The sequence below is a fragment of the Pectinophora gossypiella genome, chromosome Z (assembly GCF_024362695.1).
Source record: "Pectinophora gossypiella chromosome Z, ilPecGoss1.1, whole genome shotgun sequence".
Taxonomy (NCBI): domain Eukaryota; kingdom Metazoa; phylum Arthropoda; class Insecta; order Lepidoptera; family Gelechiidae; genus Pectinophora; species Pectinophora gossypiella.
The window spans coordinates 12,010,338-12,033,460 of record NC_065433.1 but is presented as its reverse complement, the minus strand read 5'-3'; the positions used below and the strand labels follow the sequence as shown (position 1 = coordinate 12,033,460).

Here is a 23,123-nt window from a genome sequence, read left to right as displayed (position 1 = left end):
ACATTTTTTTAGTTGATATGAAAATAAACACTAATAATTGCATATTTCATTTTTAATGAAAATAAATCCCTTCAAAAACTTATCTTACTTTTTATGATAGACAAAAAGGACATTAAATAATATTTTACAATGGAATTCCACGCGACGGCAATGCTAAGTGGGTTCTACGTAGATGGATATTTATAATAGGACGTCCAGTATAAAGTAACTCGAACAATTAATACTAAAATAATATTAATTGTTACTACCTATAAGGCCTAGATAACATTACTGTGATCAAAGTACGAACTTCACACTTTATTCGCAGAAAATATATATTACAGTTTTCAATGCAGCTCATATGCAGGTGTACTTTCTTACAACTGTACTTATACCAGACGCCCCATTATAATTACAATAAATGTTTTTTCAAATTATCTGCAGCCATTTTGAAAGTTAACGTCACAACATAGCAAAGCGACAAAATGTGCAACATACACACAAATTAATTACTGTAATTATAATTAAATAGTACCTCGAAGTTTGCTCAAATTGCAAACTTGTACAATTACGACTGACTTACCAGTACTTTATTTAAAATTTTCAGTCTGCTTATAAATTATATAAAATAGGTAGATTGTTTGAAAGTTCTACATTAGTGACACTACATGTAAAAAAAATAACCCAAAAATGCAAATTAACACCAAAACATCATCGTCATCACCAACAACCATCAAGTTAAAAGAGACTCACTATAATGTTCATTAATATGATAATGTCCAGTATTCGTTCAATTTTTAATGTGTCGCTGTAGAGCCACTTTTAGATGTATGTATTAAAACCTATTAAGTATATTGTAATAGTAGGTATTTGTTTAAATCGAGACAGGGTCTAAGCATGAGAAAACTAATTAGAAAAATGAGGAGGTTCTTAAGTAATGAACTGAGTCTATCGTTTATAAATCATAAATGATGTACTATATTGTAACTCCTGGAACTTTTATTAATACTTATGTAACGATTCGCCGTGGCCATACCTTCCAGTTGAAGATCAAGTATTTCTCTATATAAAATAAATATAAAATGTCTTTTTATTATAAATATAATTGTGCTAATTTAGGTCTACCAAGGAATTCAAATTCATAGAATTTCTAATATTGCAAAACGCAAATGTCATATTACATGTAACTTTTGTTTTTTGTTCAATTTGACGATACAGCTATCATATCATTTATAACAGTATACATACGGATTATTATCACGATACATAGTGTAAATAATTATGTATCTGGTAAATAAATTTAATTTCTTTAAGCTATTTATATTTTATTGTATTAGGCACACAGTTCATGGTGTTAAATGTTGAAAACCGCCATCAAGTAGTTTTAAGAATCTAGATAGTGTTTGTATTACTTGTGATAAGGTAGGCGTCAGTTGTAGAAATAAATATACTAAATATAATTAGTCAAAGTGCATGTTTGCTTACATTTTAAACTTTAAGTATCATTGATACATTTTTTATCAGATCAGTTGAAATATTTTGATGAGTACCTAATTATTTATTCAGTAAAAAACTATGTTTCTAAATATATAACCAATTTGTTCAGTTCCTTATAATACCCGTTCCATACTCAGGTCATGTTTATTAAGTAAATGTTTCATGCAAACTTCGTATTTTAGTGGTCCTTAAGATGTACAAAATGTCAAGCTTATATTTTTAAGCCATAAATCACACAAACGTGTCGTCGTTCCTTTAAAAAGAATTTACTTTTACATTGGAACACGGCAATGAAGGACTGTTGAATTTTATAAATATATTGGCCAAGTATGTTGGCTAAACTATGCCTGATGGTAAACATAGAGAAGCCCTAATTGCAGTAGCAACTGGAAAGCAACAGAATGAGTCAGTTTCAAATCAGTTCCGATTACCATACTGGCCTACTAGGTGCTTCTTCACGCTTCGCTTAAAGGACCCCACGTTGTAAGAAGGAGACACTTGAGCCGGCAACCCGTTCCAGTTTTTAATGGTGCGCCAGATATAGGAGTTGCCGATTTTTTTGTGCATAGAATTTCTTCCACGGTAAAGCGGTGGCATAGTTGGCCGGCTCGTGTGGTCCTGTGACGGAAGAGGGAGAGTGGGATATGGGAAAACAAGTCTTCAGAACATTCCCCGTAATACAGGCGATAGAAGAGCTCAGAGATGCAACGTCTCTGCGGAGTTGCAGCGGTTCCCGGTGTTTGGTAACTGCTTTGTCGCCTATTATGCGGACAGCCCGTCGTTGCAATATGTCGAGGGCATCGAGGAGGTATTTGGCGAATCCATCCCAGAGATAAAGATAAAGATAAAGATAATTTATTTGCTTAAACATGAGAACAGTATTCCACACAAGACCGCACCTGCGTCTTATTTATACAAGAGGCAGAGTTGGTCGAGCGCGAAAAACCTCCGCATTCTGTTTAGGATACCCAGTTTTTTGAAGGCAGTAGAAATTAAGCCTTTAATGTAATTCCGTTGATTGAGATTGCAGCAAATGTTCATGCCTAACATGGTCAGACTATCCTGCAATACGAGAGGCACTCCATGATGATTGGGGACTGAAGGAAATGGGGACGTTTTGACGGCAAAAGTGCACACCTGGGTTTTCTTGGCGTTGAACTCAACTGGGTTGCTGGAGGCCATTCAGAAATGAGATCCAAAGTCCTGTTGAGCACAACAACAAGATTCTTCCGATTCTCGTCGGCGGCTCCCCGATCAGCTGCAGGTCCACCGATATATCGGCCATGCACCGTACTGTCATCCGCATAGCAGTGAACGTTACCATGTAGTAACATGTCATTGATATGAAGAAGAAAGAAGGTGGGGGACAGAACAGAACCCTGTGGCACATCAGCATTCACTTCCATGAACCTCGAAGCACATCCGTCAGCGAGAACACGGACTCTACGCTCATGCAGGAAGCCGGCTATCCAGTCACAGAGCTTAACAGGCAGACCGTATGCAGGAAGCTTGGAGAGAAGAACTTTGTGCCAAACCCTGTCAAACGCCTTGGCAATGTCTAAACTGACTGCCATTGATTCCCTGTGAAGGTCAATTGCCTCACCCCAGGGGTGCGTCACAAATGCTAGAAGATCACCCGTGGACCGTTTCGGTTTAAAACCAGATAGCGGATCAACTGGTTGTTTGTGATCCGCTCCATGACTTTGCACAGCACTGAAGTTATGGCAACGGGGCGGAAGTTAGCAGGATCGGATCGGTCTGTTGTCTCTCAATCTTACTTGTGTATGGAAGTCGACTAAAAACATATTACACTTGGTGATTGGCTGACTACGACAATACATAGGAAAAATCGATTTACTGTATAAGTACTATCATGTTCACAATATAATATCAACTCATTTTATGGTTAAAAGTAACGCAAAGAACTGCAACAAAAAACAAAGTCAAAAGATTATTATAAAAGCTAAAATACTGTTGCAATTAAAATATGTTCCCATAAATCGGCCTACAAGTTTGCTTACTTCTAATAAACAAACAATCAAACGCGCTAGCTTATTATTAACATACTTGATAACTGCTTCTAGGATACTTAAAACTGTGTTGATGCAAGTTAGGTTACTAAATAAGATTTGTTCTTTCGCAATTTAATTTATAGCAAAAATAGATCGCACTGTTAAAACAAGTGATGCAACTAAAAATTTGGGCTTACTGACTGTCTGAATTTGATCACAATATTAGTAGCAATGACTTTAATCTTATGAGCGACTGTAGACCTTAACGTTATAAGAAAAAGGGTACTCTATTTTTATGTCATTGTTTATCTAAGGGTCAATAATTCCAAATTTTCAGTTGCGTCACTATTGTTTTAAGAGTGCGAGATATGTAAGTGTAAAGACCCGGTAACGAATCCAAGAAATTACCAATATTATCTATATCTAACATTATAAATTAATGTTAAATGTCCTACTATATGAATAACAGGGATGTCGTACAAAACAATCTATTTAAATTGCAAGCACTAAGGCTATTAGCTTGTGCTGTGTTAAATGTAAGTATCAAATTTTTAACATTGAATAACTTTGTACTCATCAGTAAGTACGTAACGATAAATTCCGAGATTCGTCACCTTACACCTGTATTCTATAACAAACATAAACAACACTTTTCACAATTCCTTAAGCCATTAGTACATTGCTCACAGAGGTAAGAAAGTGTCCGATTACCAAGAATCTATTTTGGGAACCGTACTTCCTCCCGAGTGATACCTAGTGTTTTATACTACACCTACAAGAAAAATATGTAACATATTGGTATACCTACTCATTTTCATATTCAAAATTCATGTATAACAAGATGGCGAGTCCTGCCCGAATGTCATGATGACAAAAACGTACGGCCTGGCCACGCCCTCCCTTTAACATAAATTAGGTTAACAGCCTCGGTGGTCTAATGGTCAGAGCATTGGGCTCCCGATCCCGATGGTCCGGGGACATTGCCCATATCACTCTGTGAGACTGTATTTTGTGTGCCCAGGACATTCGATTCTCTGAATGTCCGAAAAAGTAAGATGATTTGCACTTCAGAAGACACGTTAAGTCATTGGTCCCAGGCTACTAGTACAAAAACCACCACCAACCCGCGCTGGAGCAGCGTGGTGGAGTATACTCCATACCCCCTCCGATTTAATAAGGGGAGGCCTGTGTCCAGCACTGCGATGTAAATAGGCTATTTACGTTATTTTATACTTTACTATGGATGACAAAAAGGTAAAAAAGCGGGAGGTAATGGATTTTTATACACTTTTCTTCCAGCTTTTTTGTATGACAGTTTACTCCCGAGTAGATGTAGTATAAAATAATGATGCCAAAGTATAACAATCTAATTGCAGCTATTTTTGTACACTTATAAGCCGTCTTATTTATTAAGTTAACTGGTTCAAATTATGCAAATAACGAAAAAAGAGTATAAGCATAAGTGGTGGTACCACTCACATGTCACACCGGCTACGCTCCAAACAATACTAGAGAGACCTACAAATTCCTCAATCACACAACAGGGACGAAACTTAACAGGGTAAACAGCAGAATATTGCAGTCATAAATTATTTAAGCTAATTAAATATCATGATTATCGAATACTAATCGTCAGTACTGTATATTACTTACACTATGGAATTAAGCTGACTACCTCGTGGACATCATTGCTGAGATGGAAGGATCAAATAGAAAACCGTTAAGTCAATGAAAAAACACCCAAAAAAATTATTGCCTAGCATGTAGACTCAACGCCCCTTGTCAAAAGCCAACAATACTAAAAAAGATTTTTAAATCACAAAAATAGAGATCCTTACACCATGTCATTGGTTCTAGATTAGACCTTATATTATGTATATCTACATAATTCCACCACAATACAGTTCAGAAAGTATATGATTTCATAGAAGTTCAAGCATTAGTCACACCCTAGAACTTATTTAAATATTTTGATTTGAACTCTTCCAGTAGTCCCTAATGCCATTGATATTATATGATTGGTGTTTATAAACCTAATAATAAAATCTAATACACGGTTTGAATATATTTAGACAAAGAGTAAACGTTATCTATATGAATTCACATACAATTAGTTCGTCTATCTATTTGATACAATATTACTCTTTGAAAAATATGCAGAACCGCAAATACACGAAAAACATCTTATCATTTATACAGCCGCTCCCCGCGCGCGGCGAGTGCGGTGTTTACAATCCGTCTCCTTCATAAATAAATAACACGACTAATGGATAATAATGTACATGCACAATTAACAGACAAAACATTTGTGATCAGTGTTTGTAACAATAGTAAATTAAATGCAGCTATTTTGGTTCCCTTGCGATACGAATGTTTCACATAAGATTATGTACTGTTGATTAGTGAATACACTTTGGTAAACTGACAATACTAATCTACCCCGCTTTGCGGTGATGAAAAATATACACGTAAAATTAACACATTTATTTATTGTAAAGTAACAAGAACACGATTTTGAGACGTACTAGATCCAGCGGTACACAATCATTAGAAACACTCGCATCTTCACGCAAATTCTTCTCTCTTAATTCTTTCTGTAGTTTATAGGGATTCAACTACCAGCAATAAATTAGACAACACATTTCTTTCTACAGAGAAAAGTAAGCTTATTAAAATAATAATTTTATCAAACTAAATAAATTATATACCAATACAAAAATAAGAGAATATTGCTTAAATTTGATTTTCCATTTAGCCAATGAGGCTGAAATGGGGATGAAAATTTTACTTTAGCAATTCTAATCTAGTCGTTAACCGGATCCAGTCCACAGACAACCCGATACACAAACTACACCGAGTCTTTACACACTATACAAGTAACTCTCGAGCTTGGTTTTCGGCGACGGCTGAGTGAAAGGAGAGAACCACAGAATGGAAAAGCGGCCGAACACTGATTGTATGCTCTTCCATCGTGACTTCCTTACCCAACGCGCTTGCTCCTTCTTCAGTTGTTCGATGCCCTGAAGCAAGAAGTGTATTGTAAGATTTAGTTTTGCTAAATAGGACTTACTTATCTACTGCGAGTCAACTTCACTAATGCATCCGTTGACGCAGCGCGCGTACTTTGTAGTTAATTGGCACGCGTTAATAATATACGTTAGTCGTTCCCCGCGACTCCTCCGACGAGCCTCGGCCAAGAAATAACGTCTAATGAGTTATGGTGTAGATGTCGCAGAAGTTTCTAACGTACAAAACTGTTAAATGACATTTTAATCTGTCTAGTGGTTTTTGCGCGATGCGCGAACAAATCCGGAATAGTGGCAGTATTTATCTAGGCATCGATACAGATACGTACATATACACAGACTCAAGCCTATAAACTCTAATGAGGTGGGCAGAGCCACAAGTAATCAAAGACGCAGCAGCACTGTGACTGTTGATCGATTTCTATAAATATGACTTACAGTTTCATCGTTCCAGATAGCGTGTAGCTGCGTGCCGAGCATGACTGCGGTGAAGATTGCGAAGAGCAGCGCCTCCGCGATTAAGAACAGAAGCAGCACCACCGTAGCCGGCGGAGAATACGTGCTGCAGTCGCGCCACTCGTGCCGGATGCACGTCACGAACTGGTACACCGACAGCGTCAGCGAGTGGATCGATATGGCCGCGATGTAGAACTGAAACGTCACAATAGTTATAACATAAACAGTTCAGTTGGTTAGATATACGAGCGAATCAAGAAAATTATTAAATAAATTCATATATTTTTATTTTATTTTATTCTACTTTAATTTCATATTTTATTCATATATGTCAGTTAAGGGTAAATAGAGACTGCTTTGTTAATTTAATTGCTAATTTGTAGATGCTTTGTACACTGTAATTGTCATATATATGTCTTAATTTTAGTAATTGTCTTGGTTGTTAATGTTTTATATATATGATGTAGTACTTAATAAATAAATAACATAAATAAATAAAATTGGACCTGCAATGAAGTCAGATGATATCTAAAATTGGACTCGCATTTTGGTTAAGGCTAGCAAAAAACAGTAATTAATGAAAGGTCTATGTGTCACAGGACATGGTGATCACCGAACCGGGAAATCCGATGCGTTAAATAATATTAGAAAGAAGTGTCAGCAATATAGGCTGCAAATAGTAAGACCCATTGAAAAACAAAATATTCACTAAAGATGATTGAACATAACTTAAACAGCCAGCTTATACCTATACGTCCCAGCAGTTAATAATAGGAAATGATCATAATTATTATAATGGCGTTCAGCAAGGGAATGGGTTAGCTGCAAATATAGTCCAGAAAACAGCAAATATTGTTACTAAAAACGATTGCGTGACAATCTATAGTAGATACCATGACAATTATATAAATTAAAATGAATTTAATGCAAGTAAGAAAAAGTCGCACTTCGCACCAAAAAAAAAAATACACCACCTCATCATCTCTTTTCTTTCATTACAAACACTCACAGTGAATAAGACGAAGTATTTCTGGTTGTTCTCGCCCACGCAGTTATTGACCCATGGGCAGTGGTGATCCATCTTCCTTATGCACCGCTGGCAGACAGAGCAGTGGTGGGCGCGCTCAGGCTTGATGCTGCAGCACTTGGTGCACTTGAAGATCACCTGACCTTCCCGGAAACTCATCTGCTTAATCATTTCTTTAGTCGCGTTGCCTTTTGGGACCGCACCCTGGAATAATGGTGTTGAATGAACAAGCTGGTATTCCTTGACTGAAACACTATTGGCTAACGATCGTAGCGCGACGAAATCGCGTTGTTTGCTCGTCGGACGACGCGTAAAGGCTTTATTCAAATGCGATATTGTTGTGTGCATGCATGGTCTGTCTATACTATATGTGTGGTGAAGCACCCAGTACTACATACATTTTATTGAAACATACATTTACATACATTTTCATATCTGTAATAATAACATAATTTACATATAACTGTTTTATTTGTATACGTAATTATAACCCCCTGGTTATAAATACCCTTATTTAATGCGGATACGGATAACCAATTTATTTTGATAATATAAAACCTGAGATCCACTAAAATGTTACATTAAAAATTTTACAGTAATGATATTCATATTAGTGAACTTTAGGTATATAAAATAAGCGCCCGAATACGAGTATCTGATTATAATCAGTGGATTACAACTTAAAACACAATGTGTTTCTCATGTAATAATCAGATAAAATTCATTGTTATTGATAAAGGACTGTAGTTTTTACTCTTCTATTATTTCTTTAATTCAAGGATTTTTAAACAATTTCTTAGATGACATGCTTTGCACGATTAACAAAATTGTACGGGTGTTATGTAGTAGCAGAAATAGTAATACAAAAACTAAAATAGAAGTAGTAATAGAAAGACAAAAACTTATTCACATTAAAAGGGCCCCCGCCCCCGTCTGATCGCGCATTTCTATATTAATTAGAGGATTTGACTGCCGCCACTGCAGAAAATGTGGGATGTGCTGTAGCGTTTGTACTCGGATGGAAGTTTGGCAGTGTGAAAGTGAATGTCACGTATCAAATTGATTGTCCCATTTTCACGACTTTAAAATGGGCAAATTGGCACATAAATCGAAACCCAGAGACAGCATAAGTTACTTTCGAAGCTTATGTATATGAAGTCGAGTGCGACAAGCAATATAATTAACTAGAAGCGCAGGCTGTCTGACGTCAAACGTACTAACTTTACATAAGGTTTTCCGCGCATAACTTTGGCTCATCCTCTGCTCACATACAAGACAAATGCACTGTATGTTGCTTTACCCGGTGCGTGCGAATAACACAGACAGTCCACAAGTGCTCCCTTACGCAATGGCGGAGGTAAATCAAGCTCCTATCGATGCATCTTTCATTCAGTCTCGCAGTTATAACAAAATGTCGATGCTTTATAACTTACAGGGTCGGTGAACATAGTCCTCAAATGAGAGGCGAAAGCTAGAAAGGCGAGACTCTGGAATATGAATATGTTGACGTAGCTGTAGATGGGATATGTGGAGAGGCCTGGCAGCAGCATCACCATCATCACCACGAACTCCGCATACAGGATCAGTAGCCATGTCAACACCGCACATATTATGCCGCAAATGTCCTGCAATGGAAATTAGAACTTGTAATGTTCAAGAAATGTTATACAGAAATTTACAGAATGAAAAAAGAAACATATTTATATGACAAAATAATAAGAAGAGCTCGCCACTAGAGGGGACGCGCTTATATATATTTTTTATAATCCCAACTGGTTTCTTTTGATGCTCCATATGAAACATAGATGGTGTACCTTAATGCACCAGGCCTTCCCCCCACAGCAGCGGTTATGCATGTCGCGGTCTGTCCGCGAGAGCACCGCGCATTCTGAGTCTACCTGGTACTGATTGTCCATATCATCTTCATCGGAACTGTCGTAAAATTCGCGTATCATTTAGACCTGAAATTCGAAACAATGATTAATAATAACAAATAAATATGTTATATAAGGATATAGTTACAAGTTAGAGATATACATACATACATAAACTCACGCCTATCCCTGCCTGTCACTGCTTACCCCGGTGGGAAATAGGCGTGAGTTATAGCTATGATGATATTTAACCAGGTTTTTTAAATTGTAAAATATAAAAGTTAAGTAAAATATCAAAATCTATCTAAATCTATAAAGATTTATCTTTAAATTGCAGTAAATATGTTTTATTAAACTAAGCAGAATATGTTTTAACTAAAAATCTGCATTTTATCTTGAATGCCTATGTACGTCCTTCTAAGCTGGAGTTGGACCTGAGATAAAACTCATTCAGCTGAGTATGTGCCCAGGCATGACGTAAAACCCGGCAGAGGGATTGTACACAAGTCCTTTCTTTTGTTGAACCATTCAAATGGCTAATCATCGGAATGTTGAACATCGGAACATGCAAACAATTTAAAAGTTGGCCAAGGAATAAAGACAGACAGACTATCTACAATGTGCTGAACTTAATGTAGATTTCGAGAAATATTTGGTTAAATCTCGAAATGCCGGCACATCATGATCTGCCAGGCACATCTCGATCGGCCCACGACATAGATAACAAATTGGAAACCAGCTGGCTTAGCACCGTAAGCACGCGACTCTTTCTCGCCGCGACAGAGATCAGTTGTCTCTTTCTGTGCAGTACTGTGAGAGAGTGACGGGTGACGTATGTCGAGGCGAGAAAGAGTCGCAAGCTTACAGTGCTAAGCCTGCTGGTCATCATATTTATCTTAAAACTGGAATACAAAGGTGGCTTGGTGGATACATTGCAGCAGTTAGTACATCAAATATATTAATTTATACTGAAAGGGTTTTTTCTATAAAATAATTTCGCAGAGTTGTTATAACAGCTTTACACAGCAGCAAACCTATTGTAGTCATTCGCCTTAACAATATTATCGGAAAATAGAGCAAAGTACCTTATTAAGTTATTATAAAGGTGAAAATTTTCAAATTACAAGAATTGATTTGTGAAGAGGTTTTAGAAATCAGTTTATATTAATTGGCAAGAATTGGTACCTTTTCTGCACAGTATCATATATTTTTATTATCAGGTACCTATGAACACACACATTCCTATACCCTTCCTGTGAACTGACAGGATTGATTTAAAATACTTGTAAATGTCATAGTACTTCTATACAAATTAGTTTTTTAGCCAGCATCTGCTTTCATGTTATGTTTATATTGAACTGAACAGGTAATTGCTTTCCTCTACAGTTTAAATAAAATCAACTATTTTATTGACTCCAATTATAGTTGATTACACATAATATACACAAACAGCATATTAAACTAAGTACCACTGCTGGGGGCAGGGGGAGCGGCATAAGTTGCTACCTCCAACCTTTATGTGAAACCTATTACCTCTTTTGGTGATTGTGGTAACACCTCCATATTTATTTTGTTGCTCTCTTAGAGCATAGGCCTCTACTCCAATTAAAACAGACATTGGTTAAATAAGAATGCATATATCCAACTACATATGTAGGCAAGTAGGACAAGCCACAAGTAGTCAAAACTTTGATATAACTCATACCATCAAAATCAATTTGTACACCAATGAACACAAAAGTGGGTATTTGTTTATATTTCACATACCTCCATGAAGTTTTATGAGGTTTAATTGAAACAAACAATACCTATTTACTTTCATAAAAAAAAAATAAACCGCCAAGCTAATTTACAATACAATATTGACATGGAAAACATTTAATAATCTACAAGCTAAAATCTAATAATAATAATATCTGCAAGCAGTTAAAGTGCATTACTAGATTCAATTAGTTAGTTTTTTGCATGATTCTACACCTTGAATTTTATAAATAGAATCTTAAATATAAACAGTAATTAAATCTTTCAGTATTCAAACTTTCCACAAACTGAATTATTTACAATCTCAAAAAAATTTTGCGTTTGTATAATTCTCGTTTTATTCTTATTTGTTAAGAAAACTCTTACATTGAATTTGTTTGCAATGCAAAGGTAATCATGAATCCAATGAAATACTTTATTACTAGCAAACAATACAATTCGCTAAGCAATTAGCATGTATGTACAGTAAATTCACTTGCGCATGATTTAAGAAACACGAAAGACGATCAAGTAGAACGCAGTTATTTGCAGGTTAATACACAGGTTAGGTGAACTTTGCAGGTATTTGTGCAATGAAAAAGCGTAACAAATACATGCGTAAACAATAAATAATCTTACCGTTTCTATTAGAAAGTAAATGAATTGAATTATAAGCGGTATTCTCCAAAGTATTTCATTAAGCACCGACGATGAATTTCAAGAAATCGCAACTACAGAATTTGAGGGTCAGGGTCTAACCAATACAAGGTCTCCACGGATTAACATATTGTAAAGAAAACTTGACGTCAAAGGGTTTATCACTAGCGAATGTCCCTCAATTTAGCACGATTTCAATCGGCTTTTCATTTCAGACTTTATTCAAAATCAATAAAACGTAAGGAAGGAACACTTCTGTCGCGAAGAATTGTCACAGAAAAAAAAGATATATGTCAGTGTCCTTTTTTTTTTTTTTTTGGAATTTTTGGCCTGGTTACATAGACCTTTAGGCCACGTCTTCATTTTGGAGCTGATTCCAGCAGACACATGAAAATATGCACTTATATTTTTTGAAATGTTTTCTTAATGTAATTATAAATGGGTTGGAAACACTTCACATTTTTTAATAAATCTTTAAGGCGGCGGGGGGTATTTGGTAATTTTTCACTTAATTCACTGGCAAGGATGAGTCTTTCTAACGGAAATTTATGACAGCTGAAAATCAAATGTTCAATATCACCAACAGTATTTTCACAGGCGGTGCACTTGTTATCCAGTATTATGCCCAATCTATATAAATGTGCAGGAGTGGTGTGGTGGCCAAAACGAAGCCGGTTCATGGTCGTAATAAAATCTCGGCTAGCAACCTTCAAATTGTTATACCACGGTTGAGTTGGTAAAACTTCTTGTACGCTTCCGTACCATTTTCCTTTTTCTTGTTGGTCTTCTTTCCAAAAATCAATCCATATTTCTAACATATCCTTTTTAATTGATGCATAGAAATCAGTGAATGGAGTATTTGCAACAAATGAAACATCTAATAAATTAGTCCCCTCATATGCAGCTTTATCCGCAATTTCGTTTCCTGTTATTCCTCTATGGGAGGGTATCCACATAAAGGATATTTCAACTCCCTTGACAGCTTTAAATTCATATAAAATTTGAATTATCTTAAATAATAAATAGTTGGATTTGAAGTGGAAGTTTAAATTGTCTAGTGCCTGGAGAACACTTAATGAATCAGTGAGTATTAAAAAATACTTGTGACTATTAATTTTACAAATTTTTTTCAGCGCTTCTAAAACTGCATATGCCTCTGCAGTAAAAATACTGGCATTGGTGCTAAGAGCAAAACTTTGACAAAAATTTATTTGAGGATCATATACCGCACTACGGACATGGGCCTGACCTTTGCTGCCATCGGTAAACAATGTATAATATTGTTTATTTTGTTCAATAAATTGAAGAAATTCATGATTATTGTCCACCTTAGTTTTTATTACTGAAATTCCAAATAATAAACTATTGTAAGATAGGGAGTAACAAGGCCATGGAGAATATTTATATATACTTGAATATTTTATCTGTGTTTTAAGGAAAATTTGAGACATGCTTGGTGATTTACGACAGAGAAGGTCACTTCCAGTTATTGAGGGTGCAATTTGCTGACATGGATGAGGTAATATTCTTTTAATTATTTCTTTATTGTCAGAAGCTTGTAGCTTTATACAAAATCTTTCAGCAATTAATAGCCTTCTTATGGTGAGAGGCATTACACCCGTCTCAACCTCCATAGCACGAATGGGAGTTGAACACATAGCACCAGATATGATCCTCAAAGCCTTATTTTGTACAACATCTAATCTATTTACAAAGTGACTATCTAAATATGCTAAACAACTATAGTCAAAATGGCTTCTTACAATGGCTTTATACAGAATGGACAATATTTTTGGGTCAGCTCCCCAAGAAACTCCAGCTAAGCATCTCATAATATTTATACCTTTTGATGCTCTTTGTACAATATAATTAACATGCTGTTCAAATGATAACCTATTATCAATGATTATTCCTAAGAAAGTATGTCTATTTACTACTGGGATGACCTGATCATTAAAAAACACAGCTGTGCTTGGGAGATCTTTTGTAAAAATCATAACATTACTTTTGCTAGGGTTTATATTTAATTTGAGCCTGGTGCTATAATATACATGTAGGCTATTTAAAGCATTATTTACATTATTAATAGCAAAATCAATATCATTATTTACACTATATACAACTAGATCGTCAGCAAATTGTAAAATATTTACATCTTGTATATTTACATATTTACAAATTTCACATGTATATATATTATACAACAATGGGGATAAAGTTGCCCCTTGCATTGTGCCTTTAGAAGCAGTTTTGGGTCCATATAAAGTATTATTGTGTCGGACATATAAAGTCCTATCTACTAAAAATTTATAAATCCACTGACATAGTACCCCAGGTATATCTAGTTGAGACATAATCTTAACCAGAATACCAGGTTGCACATTATCAAATGCGCCTTGTACATCAAGAAAGGCACAAGCAACACTTAACTTATTTGTTTTTGCATTTTTCAGATCTGACACAAGCGAGACAAAGCTGTCTGCACAACTTCTTCCTCGCCTGAAGCCATATTGAATATTTGGTATAATACCCTTGGACTCAACATACCAATCAAGACGGATTTTAATCATATTCTCGAAAATTTTTCCTAAACAAGATGATAACGAAATTGGTCTATAGGAATTTGCATTGTCTGGTGGTTTATCTGTTTTAAGTACTGGCACAACACATTGTGTTTTCCATGACTGTGGTATTTCTAGTTGAAGCCAAAGAGCATTAAGTATATCAAGGAATAATATTTGTACAGATGGATCTAATTTTTTGATTAAAATATATGGAAAGTCATCTAATCCTGGAGATGTGTTCCTACGACTTTGTAAACTAACTTTGAATTCTTGAAAAGAAAATGGTTGGATTAAAAAATTAGTATTTACATTGTCATTATGAAGACTAAAGAAATTATTTAAATTATCAACTTGTTCACCTCTATCTGCAAGTTTATCTAAAAAAGGGTTAACAAATTCATCACTATATGACCTATTTCCAACTTTAATGCCTTTAAATCTTTTGATATAATTCCAGATTTGACTAATAGGAGTAGTTCTGTTAAAACTATCACATAGAATTCTCCAACCGCTTTTCTTTTCCTCAGAAATAGTTCTCTTTTTAATTGCATCCAATCTTTTATACTTAATAAAATTTGCCATACTAGGATTATTTCTATAGAAATTCAAGGCTTTATAGGAGGCAATTACAGCCTCCTCACATCTTTTATTCCACCATGGAGCTGGCGGCTTACTTCTATACGCGTTAGTTTTAATAAATCTAGGAACACATTCCAACTTAAGGGCATTAAGCCGATCACAAAAACAGTTATATGATTCCATTGGATTAGAAACATTCACAGTTACATTGGAGAAGTAATTTAGAGACATTTGGCTATATAAACTCCAGTCTGTTTTATCATACAAAAACTTCTCAGTAGGAGGGTTTACCTGGTACCTGTCTATGGCTAATGTGATATTTGTAATAGTTGGAAAGTGATAACTACCCATATTATCATCATGCACCATCCACTCACACAGTGGTGTAATAGTTGGGCTAGCAAAGCTGACATCAATTGCAGATGGATTTCTATTAGGATAATTTATAGTTGTGAAATTACCATCATTTAATATGCATAGGTCTAAGTCGTCCATTAAGTCGTACAGTTGTTGTCCACGTCCTTTAATAGAAAGGCAACCAAAAGCTGTATGATGTGCATTAAAGTCACCAGCTATGAATATAGGCTTTGGGAGATCTCTAACTATATTACGAAGTTTACTTATTCTAATGTGACTAGTGGGAGGACAATAAACACACAGGATTGTAAGATCGCCATTCACTGTTGATAGTGATATAGCAATTGATTGTACATCTTCATAGAAGGTAGTTTGTAGGTTTTTATATTTAAGATAAGGTTTAATAAGTATTGCTACACCACCATGTTCATTCTGAGCATTTTTAAAATGAGTATTGTATCCAGAGACACGAAGAATATGATTATTATTGAGCCAGGTTTCATTCAGAAGGCAAATGTCAATATTTTGTTCTTGCAAGAACTTATTTAACAATGGTTTTTTATTGCGAACACTTTGGATATTATACTGAGCAATTCGTAACTGTGAATGTATATTGGGATCCATTATGAAAGATTTTGTAAAAGCATATCTTTAATTTTAGCATTTGTGATTGGCAGATTGCTAACATTGTTAGCCAACTCCACAAGTGTACGGACGATAGCCGACGTAAGGGCCCCGTTATTAAGTAACTGGGCCCTAACATCGATCGTCTCTTGCGGGGGTGGGGTATTTTTTTCTTTTTGTACATTTTCATTTTTATTTACAACATGTACAGGAGGGATATTTACATCTTTATTTACAATTTTGTGTACAGGTTTATTTACAGATTTATTTACAATTGCTTTATTCGCGTAAGAAATAGTTTTGGTTGTCTGAGGCAGGGGAGGGAATTCATTATCAGCATAGCTTAACTTTTTTGTATTTGTAATACTAGCATAAGTAATTTTATTTCGTTTTTCTTCAATTTTTTTCATTTTAATAGGACATGCTTTTGAAATAGCCAAATGAGGGCCACCACAGTTCGCGCAACATAAATCGTTTGGTGTATTACATTCTTTGTATATATGTTCACCGCCGCAGCAGCTGCAACGTTGCTTTCCATTACATATTTTTGCTGAATGATTAAATTTCATGCAACGATAGCATTGCTGCAACGGAGGAACATAATCAAAAACCCTGTAAGAGAATAAATCGTATTGCACTGTATCTGGTAATACATTCGACAAAAAAGTTAAGCTTACTGTTTGAAGGGGAATCTTTTGATTGCCAACCTTTTTTGTGAATCTACGTACTGCAATAATGTCAAAGTGGGATGAAAGTTTGTCATATAGTTCTTTGTTAGAAATATTAGTTGGGACAAAACGGATAATTCCAATCTTCTCAATATGAGCCGAAGGTATATACGCTGTCAGATTTTGTTTTTGTAAGAATCCTGTATTTGTTAAGAAATTGTTTGCCGTAATAAATTGTTTGAAAGTCACAGCAATCTTATTAGCATTCACTCTGTGGATTGCCACCACACCTTTTATTTCCGTCTGGAAAATATGGTTCAAATAGACTGGGCTTTTGTTGCCTAATCTTTCAGTCGAGGTTCCATTGATTCCTTGCACGTAGACCTTAAATTCATTGCCCAAAGAGTTTTCGGGGTATAATCTCTTATAGTTCGGTTTAAAGTATGGCGCGAAAGATGTGAAGTCACTCACCCCCGCCGCCGTGTCACTACACTCACCACTACCGCTATTGTCCAGCGTCCTTTTTCGCTTATACCCGGGGTTGGGGGCTTCGCCCCCACCCCCCTCATCACCGTCCATAATTACACTACTTAAAATACTATATTTGTACACTTTTTACAAATAATATTTTAAATTAAACTTCACAAGAAAAATTTAAGCTCCCGCTCAACTTAAGTTTTCCCGCCGAAACCTATGTCAGTGTCCTTGTCAGTGTCAGAGTCTATGGCCAAACGGCAGTCATAGACATTTTTTTTTTTTTTGTTTTGTTTTTCCCCGAAGGGTAAGGCAAAGGGAACTATGCCCATACAGCCATGTCTTACGTATTTTTTTTCTTGATGATTAATGAAATGATGAAAGGTGATGATGATGAAACCTAAGCCCCCACCCTCGGAGTAGACTCCTACTCCGAACCCCAAACGAATTAACTCAAAAGTCCGCATAAACTTTTGAGTTATGAAGCGGCTTCCCGGCACGAAGCGAAAATAGGCAGATACACTTTGTTTATTGAATACTCCAATATAATAACACTCGCGAATGTCTTCCGACTAACTTAATGCGATCATTAACCACAAAACACCACTTCGTATTAATTATTTAGATTACTCAATGAAGAAAGCAACTGTCCCGTTCCCGTTTCCCGCCGAAAAGCCGCAGTCATAGACATAAGTCCTATGCTCGTCCTATCCCAAAGACCATGTCCTATCCATTATCCATATCGTCCATATCCCATAAAATATGAAAAAATATATACTACCGCGTATGTATATTATTTGCTTATTTCCAGATCTTAGAATTCATCCTTTCATGATGTGTTCATATTTCATGAAATAGCCAACTTAAGCTGACCATATCGTTTATTGCGTGATGTATAAAAAATTTTGAACGTGCTGCCACATGGAGTGACGTATGACATAACGTTATTGAATTGACGTTTCGTAAAATCGACCGAAAGGCAAAGGGAAAGTAGCCGATTTTCGAAGAAAATAATCTGTCCTGAATTTAATTATTTATTAGAATAGGTCTCCTAGTTATAACTAAATCTGATATACTACAGTGTTTGCAACTAGAACAACAAGCAACTGAAAACTTCAAGAACAGAGTTTGTTATCTTCATTCAGACATGCCACCTGTAAGCATATTATTTTGTTCCTCTCGTTTGATAAGTTCCCGGTTTTTCGTAGAATAATTTTATAACTTCTTTATGAACATTTGTCTAAGATCTCTAAGTCATTAAGAAGAACAGTCTACGAATCATAAGTAAACGCGTACTTAAAATAAGAGACCGAAATAATAGTCTCAAGTTTCTGTCATTCACACTCAAAGATACTTTGACCTACTGTGTTTTTGCTATGTCATTTAGCACTTTTACCTTCCGTATTATATAAAATGGTCTATATTAAAATTGCTTAAACTCTACCACTATCTGAGTTCAAAATGTCAACACCGAGACAGTATTTTCACATCATGCCTACTGTACGGTCACAAGTACTAATATGTATACACTTCACATTAACTTTTTTGCAAATGAAACCGTAAGTCTCATCATCATCATCAATTTAAGAGCCACGCTCTTGTCGGTGTAGCATTTTCCATTCCAGTCTATCAAAGGCCAATTCCTTGACTTCCCTATAAGACACGACGTTAACCTTTTCTTTAATCTGTTCCATGTAAGCTCTTCTTGGTCTTCCCCTTCCTCTCTTTCCTTCTAGCTTTCCTTCTATGATGTTTTTAATGAATTCGTCGTGTCTTATTAGGTGTCCAATCATCTTGCCTCTTCTGTCCTCAATAATTCTCAGTATTTGTCTCTTAAACCACCGTACCGTAAGTCTCATTAAATGTCAAATATGATAGTGTGACAAGGTTCTAAAGTGGGTACATGATATTGCTCATGACTGTACAGTCACATCTACTACCTTTTCGGTCCACAAATTAGGGACACTAGGGAGCAGAAACTTGGGGCAGGGAAATTCCCCTAAAATTTGGACTGTTGGCTGTTACCTGGTCTGTGCTGGGTACATTTTAACCCCAGCTCTCTTTGCCCTGCTCCCATTTCAATTCAGCCATTTACGGTTAATAGTTTCCAAGTATTAGATGAACTTACATCATGTTAACAAAACTTGATAAAATAGCTAAAAATTTATACAGTTATCACACAGTATTTGAATCCTATTTATCATTTCTAGCCACAGAAAGGAAAAGCGCCAACCAAGGGTGCCAAACAGATCTTGGTGGAAAACACAGCCACCGTAAACTTCTACCGAAACATGGCACTAGGAGCCAGCTCTTTCTACGGCATAGTTACAGCTCTCCTGTACTATGACAGCATATCACCATGGATCCTTGTAAGTTGTACTCATAATTTATACATTTCTATTTTAGGGTGTGTGCGTGTAAAGGGTTTTTGTTGTTGTTATAAGTAGTAAGTTTTGTTTTTAGTGCACTTCACACCCATGCCTAGGGTTCAAATCCCATCTGAGTCAGACTTTTTCGATAAAATTTTCTAATAGTGACAAGTTGTGTTAGGATAATTTACCCACACAAATAGGTATAAATATCATGAGGTTATCATAAGCATTCTATAGTTTTGATTGATTATAGATTAACATTTAAATCACTAATAATTAGGTTATTTGTAATCACTATTTCTCTAATTCTATATGTAACATAAACTTTGTTTTGTCCATAAAAACTTCACGTACAAAAACACTTTATTTGAACATAAAATTTGTGAAGAGGCTAGACCCTAAACTAGTTGAAAACTGTCAGGTTTCCACATGGAGATATTTAAGTCAAATTGAATGTACAAGAAACAAAACAACTAGTAATATACATGCCACAGATATTAACAATTCAATTCCCACACAAATAAAATAAAAAATGCATAATATATGCATATATGTATAGAATTGAATTGTTATTTGGCATTTACAGAGACGGTAGCAACCAAACCAACTCTTCTTATCTTATCTAGCCTGCCTGATCCCAGTGCTACCCTTATTTACCAAATAATTAAAACCTTCACTTTTCTAGACAGCTTTCTTTAGGGAGAGTGTTACACATGTAAAAATAATGGTTCAACAGTTGATTGAACTCAACAGTTATTTATGTGTAGTATACCACATTTATATTATTCTAGTTTTAAAACACAGGGTACCCTAGTTTAGGCTCCAGCCTCTACAAATATTGTATTTTTGTATGTATTTATGTATCCATGTGTTTTTGTAGAGGAAATAAAGATTTTACTTACTTACTATTTCAACAACATATAAGCCTAGTAAATGGACCATCTTAAGAGTCTTAATGCAGAAATCAGAGCCCACTAACATAACAAGTCTAGTAAAGTATAACATACTTATCCCCACATTATTTGTTGTTTTTCCAATTTTAGTTCCTGAACTTACTTGTGATGGCAATTTATGTTGGGTGCTACCAAATCATGCGGTACATTAGCCGTCCTCGGTACTCTGACAACAGCCTGCTGGTGGATCCTGGCCTTGATTTGAACATGGAAGGCGGCATGGGAGAGTAAGTTCTATTCCTTTTTATATGGTGTATATATACCCTAACAGCATCGCAAAAAAAACAGTGCATTTTAGAGCAACCTAAAGTAAAATAAACTGAACATGATTTTTGTTAAGTTCTTCTTTCATCGTTGGTTTTACCAAAAGCTGTAAGTAAGCCTTGTTTACCTTGACATAACAATACTTAATACATGTAATAATAATATGAACCTTGGAGAGCTGATGGATGAATTTCCAAACAACAATTATTTATTGTAATGTACTAAATTACTTGCCCTTATAAGTAATACTTTAGGTCAATTAAAAACCAGTTTCAGATATGTTTTAATTTAAAGATGATGTGTAAAGTACCTACTGCAAATGTTGCAAGTCGTCCTTATACATCCAAGCACCAAAAACTGGACTTTACTAAAATGGATATTCTCTCAGCCACAAATTGACATACTTGCACAGCCATTGTAGGTGTTAATATCAAATCTGTAGATGAGGGAAACTGGTATATTTATTATTATTGGTATGCAGTTTATTTTTTCGTATTCTCAAATCATCTTGTGGTGGTAAACAAATTATATTGTGCATCAACTGAGTAATACAGTACAACTGATACCCGTAAAATATAGCTTATTACAGAATATGACGTCTGTAGTAGAATTGACCAATTATATCAGCTATTTTGCGGAAATAATTTCGAATTACATAATATATTCTTTATATACTTCTCAGTGAAGAAACTCAACTATGAGGGTCCTAATTTTGGTTAAGCCATTCCAGGTAAATAAAGGGATTGCCAAAAAATAAGATGATTACGTGCTTCGTAACTTAAGAAGTATTTACGAATGGCACATTAATTAATTGTAAGTTTGTTTGCAGGCATGTGAAGGACATCGTGATTCTTTCTTCAATAACGCATGTGCTGGCAGTGGTATCGAATTATTTCTGGCTGTTGCTCCTCCTACTACCAATCAGGGCTTTCTGGTTGCTGTGGTCTAACATTCTCGGTCCCTGGTTCTTCCAAGAAGCACCCCAAGACACCGAACAAGATGAAAAGAAAAGGAAAAAACTAGAAAGAAAAATGAAACGGTACCAACAGTAGGCACTAAGTTAGTAGGTACTTTTTAAGTTGTACAATTTGTAAAATGTTTTTTTTTTATTAAATAGTTATTTTGTATTCATAGAATGGAATTGGTTGTCTCTATTTTTAAGGTTCCGAACCAACAGAAACAATTACGATGATTAATATTGGGTTTATTAAATTTGTCCATTTATTCTCTTTGTTTGATGGTCGAATTGAGAAAAGTGAGAATTAAAAAGTCTCACTAGTTCTACATTTACGTGACTTATTGCTTAAAATGTTCGCTCCTCATAACGTATACCTATGCAAAATTTTAGTAAAAGGTCATAAATGTATTTAAATGACTGGCCATCGAAGTTTTTTTTTATAGTTAAGCTCATATTAAATTGACTTTGACTGAACTTTTTCTTAAGAATTATAGGTGATATATGAATGATATTTTTCATACATTGAAATACTACCTAAGTAATATAAGTAGGTATTTAAAAAAATAAACTAATATCTTACCGGTAGATTTGCTATAGGTAGATACTCTAAGTAGATATGTAGTGTGGAATTAACTGTATTCATATTAAATATAATTACTTTTTACGTTGATTTTCCTTCAAGCATTTTGTTTGTTTCCATAGTCGTAGCAGTTTCTGAATTATTAAGACGTGTACTTCTTAGTTAAGATGCACCATGCGTTACATAGTGAACAAGCAATTTAAATATTATAATACATAATTTTTTATTATTTATTTATTATTTTATAATATCCGCTACCTGTTGTACCCACTGTTTGTATTGAGAATAACTATTATAGGTCCTATGGTCCCTATTATGACCAACCATATTAAAGTAGCAATGTGAACTTTCAACTATTAAGACAAATGAATGTGCAATTTATGAACAATGATTACACTTACCTATATAATAATTATAACAATAATGTAATATATAATAAAAAATATATATGAATAGCCTTTA

At 35.1% G+C, this 23,123-nt stretch overlaps 2 protein-coding genes and 1 long non-coding RNA gene across 5 annotated transcripts; 2 read left to right on the top strand and 1 right to left on the bottom strand.

Moving 5' to 3' along the window:
• Positions 1-34: 34 nt before the first annotated feature.
• LOC126380736 (palmitoyltransferase ZDHHC3) lies at positions 35-12,533 on the bottom strand. Its single transcript, XM_050030335.1, has 6 exons — positions 12,251-12,533; positions 9,812-9,958; positions 9,431-9,622; positions 7,980-8,201; positions 6,953-7,165; positions 35-6,508 (listed from the first exon to the last, which is right to left on the bottom strand). The coding sequence occupies exons 2-6, from the start codon at positions 9,950-9,952 to the stop codon at positions 6,350-6,352; spliced, it is 927 nt and encodes a 308-aa protein (XP_049886292.1). The 5' UTR covers positions 9,953-9,958; positions 12,251-12,533; the 3' UTR covers positions 35-6,349.
• A 256-nt stretch (positions 12,534-12,789) lies between these two features.
• LOC126380751 (uncharacterized) lies at positions 12,790-17,308 on the top strand. 3 transcript variants are annotated; one of them, XR_007568519.1, is made up of 4 exons: positions 12,790-13,016; positions 13,402-13,531; positions 13,705-13,787; positions 14,722-17,308. It is a non-coding gene; the product is annotated as an uncharacterized LOC126380751 (long non-coding RNA). The 3 variants fall into 3 exon arrangements; XR_007568518.1 differs by having other exon boundaries at positions 12,791-13,004; XR_007568517.1 differs by lacking the exon at positions 13,402-13,531 and having other exon boundaries at positions 12,793-13,351.
• Positions 17,309-18,483: 1,175 nt separating this feature from the next.
• Positions 18,484-23,123, top strand: LOC126380744 (transmembrane protein 208). Its single transcript, XM_050030346.1, has 4 exons — positions 18,484-18,690; positions 19,745-19,903; positions 20,950-21,086; positions 21,953-23,123. The coding sequence occupies exons 1-4, from the start codon at positions 18,682-18,684 to the stop codon at positions 22,173-22,175; spliced, it is 528 nt and encodes a 175-aa protein (XP_049886303.1). The 5' UTR covers positions 18,484-18,681; the 3' UTR covers positions 22,176-23,123.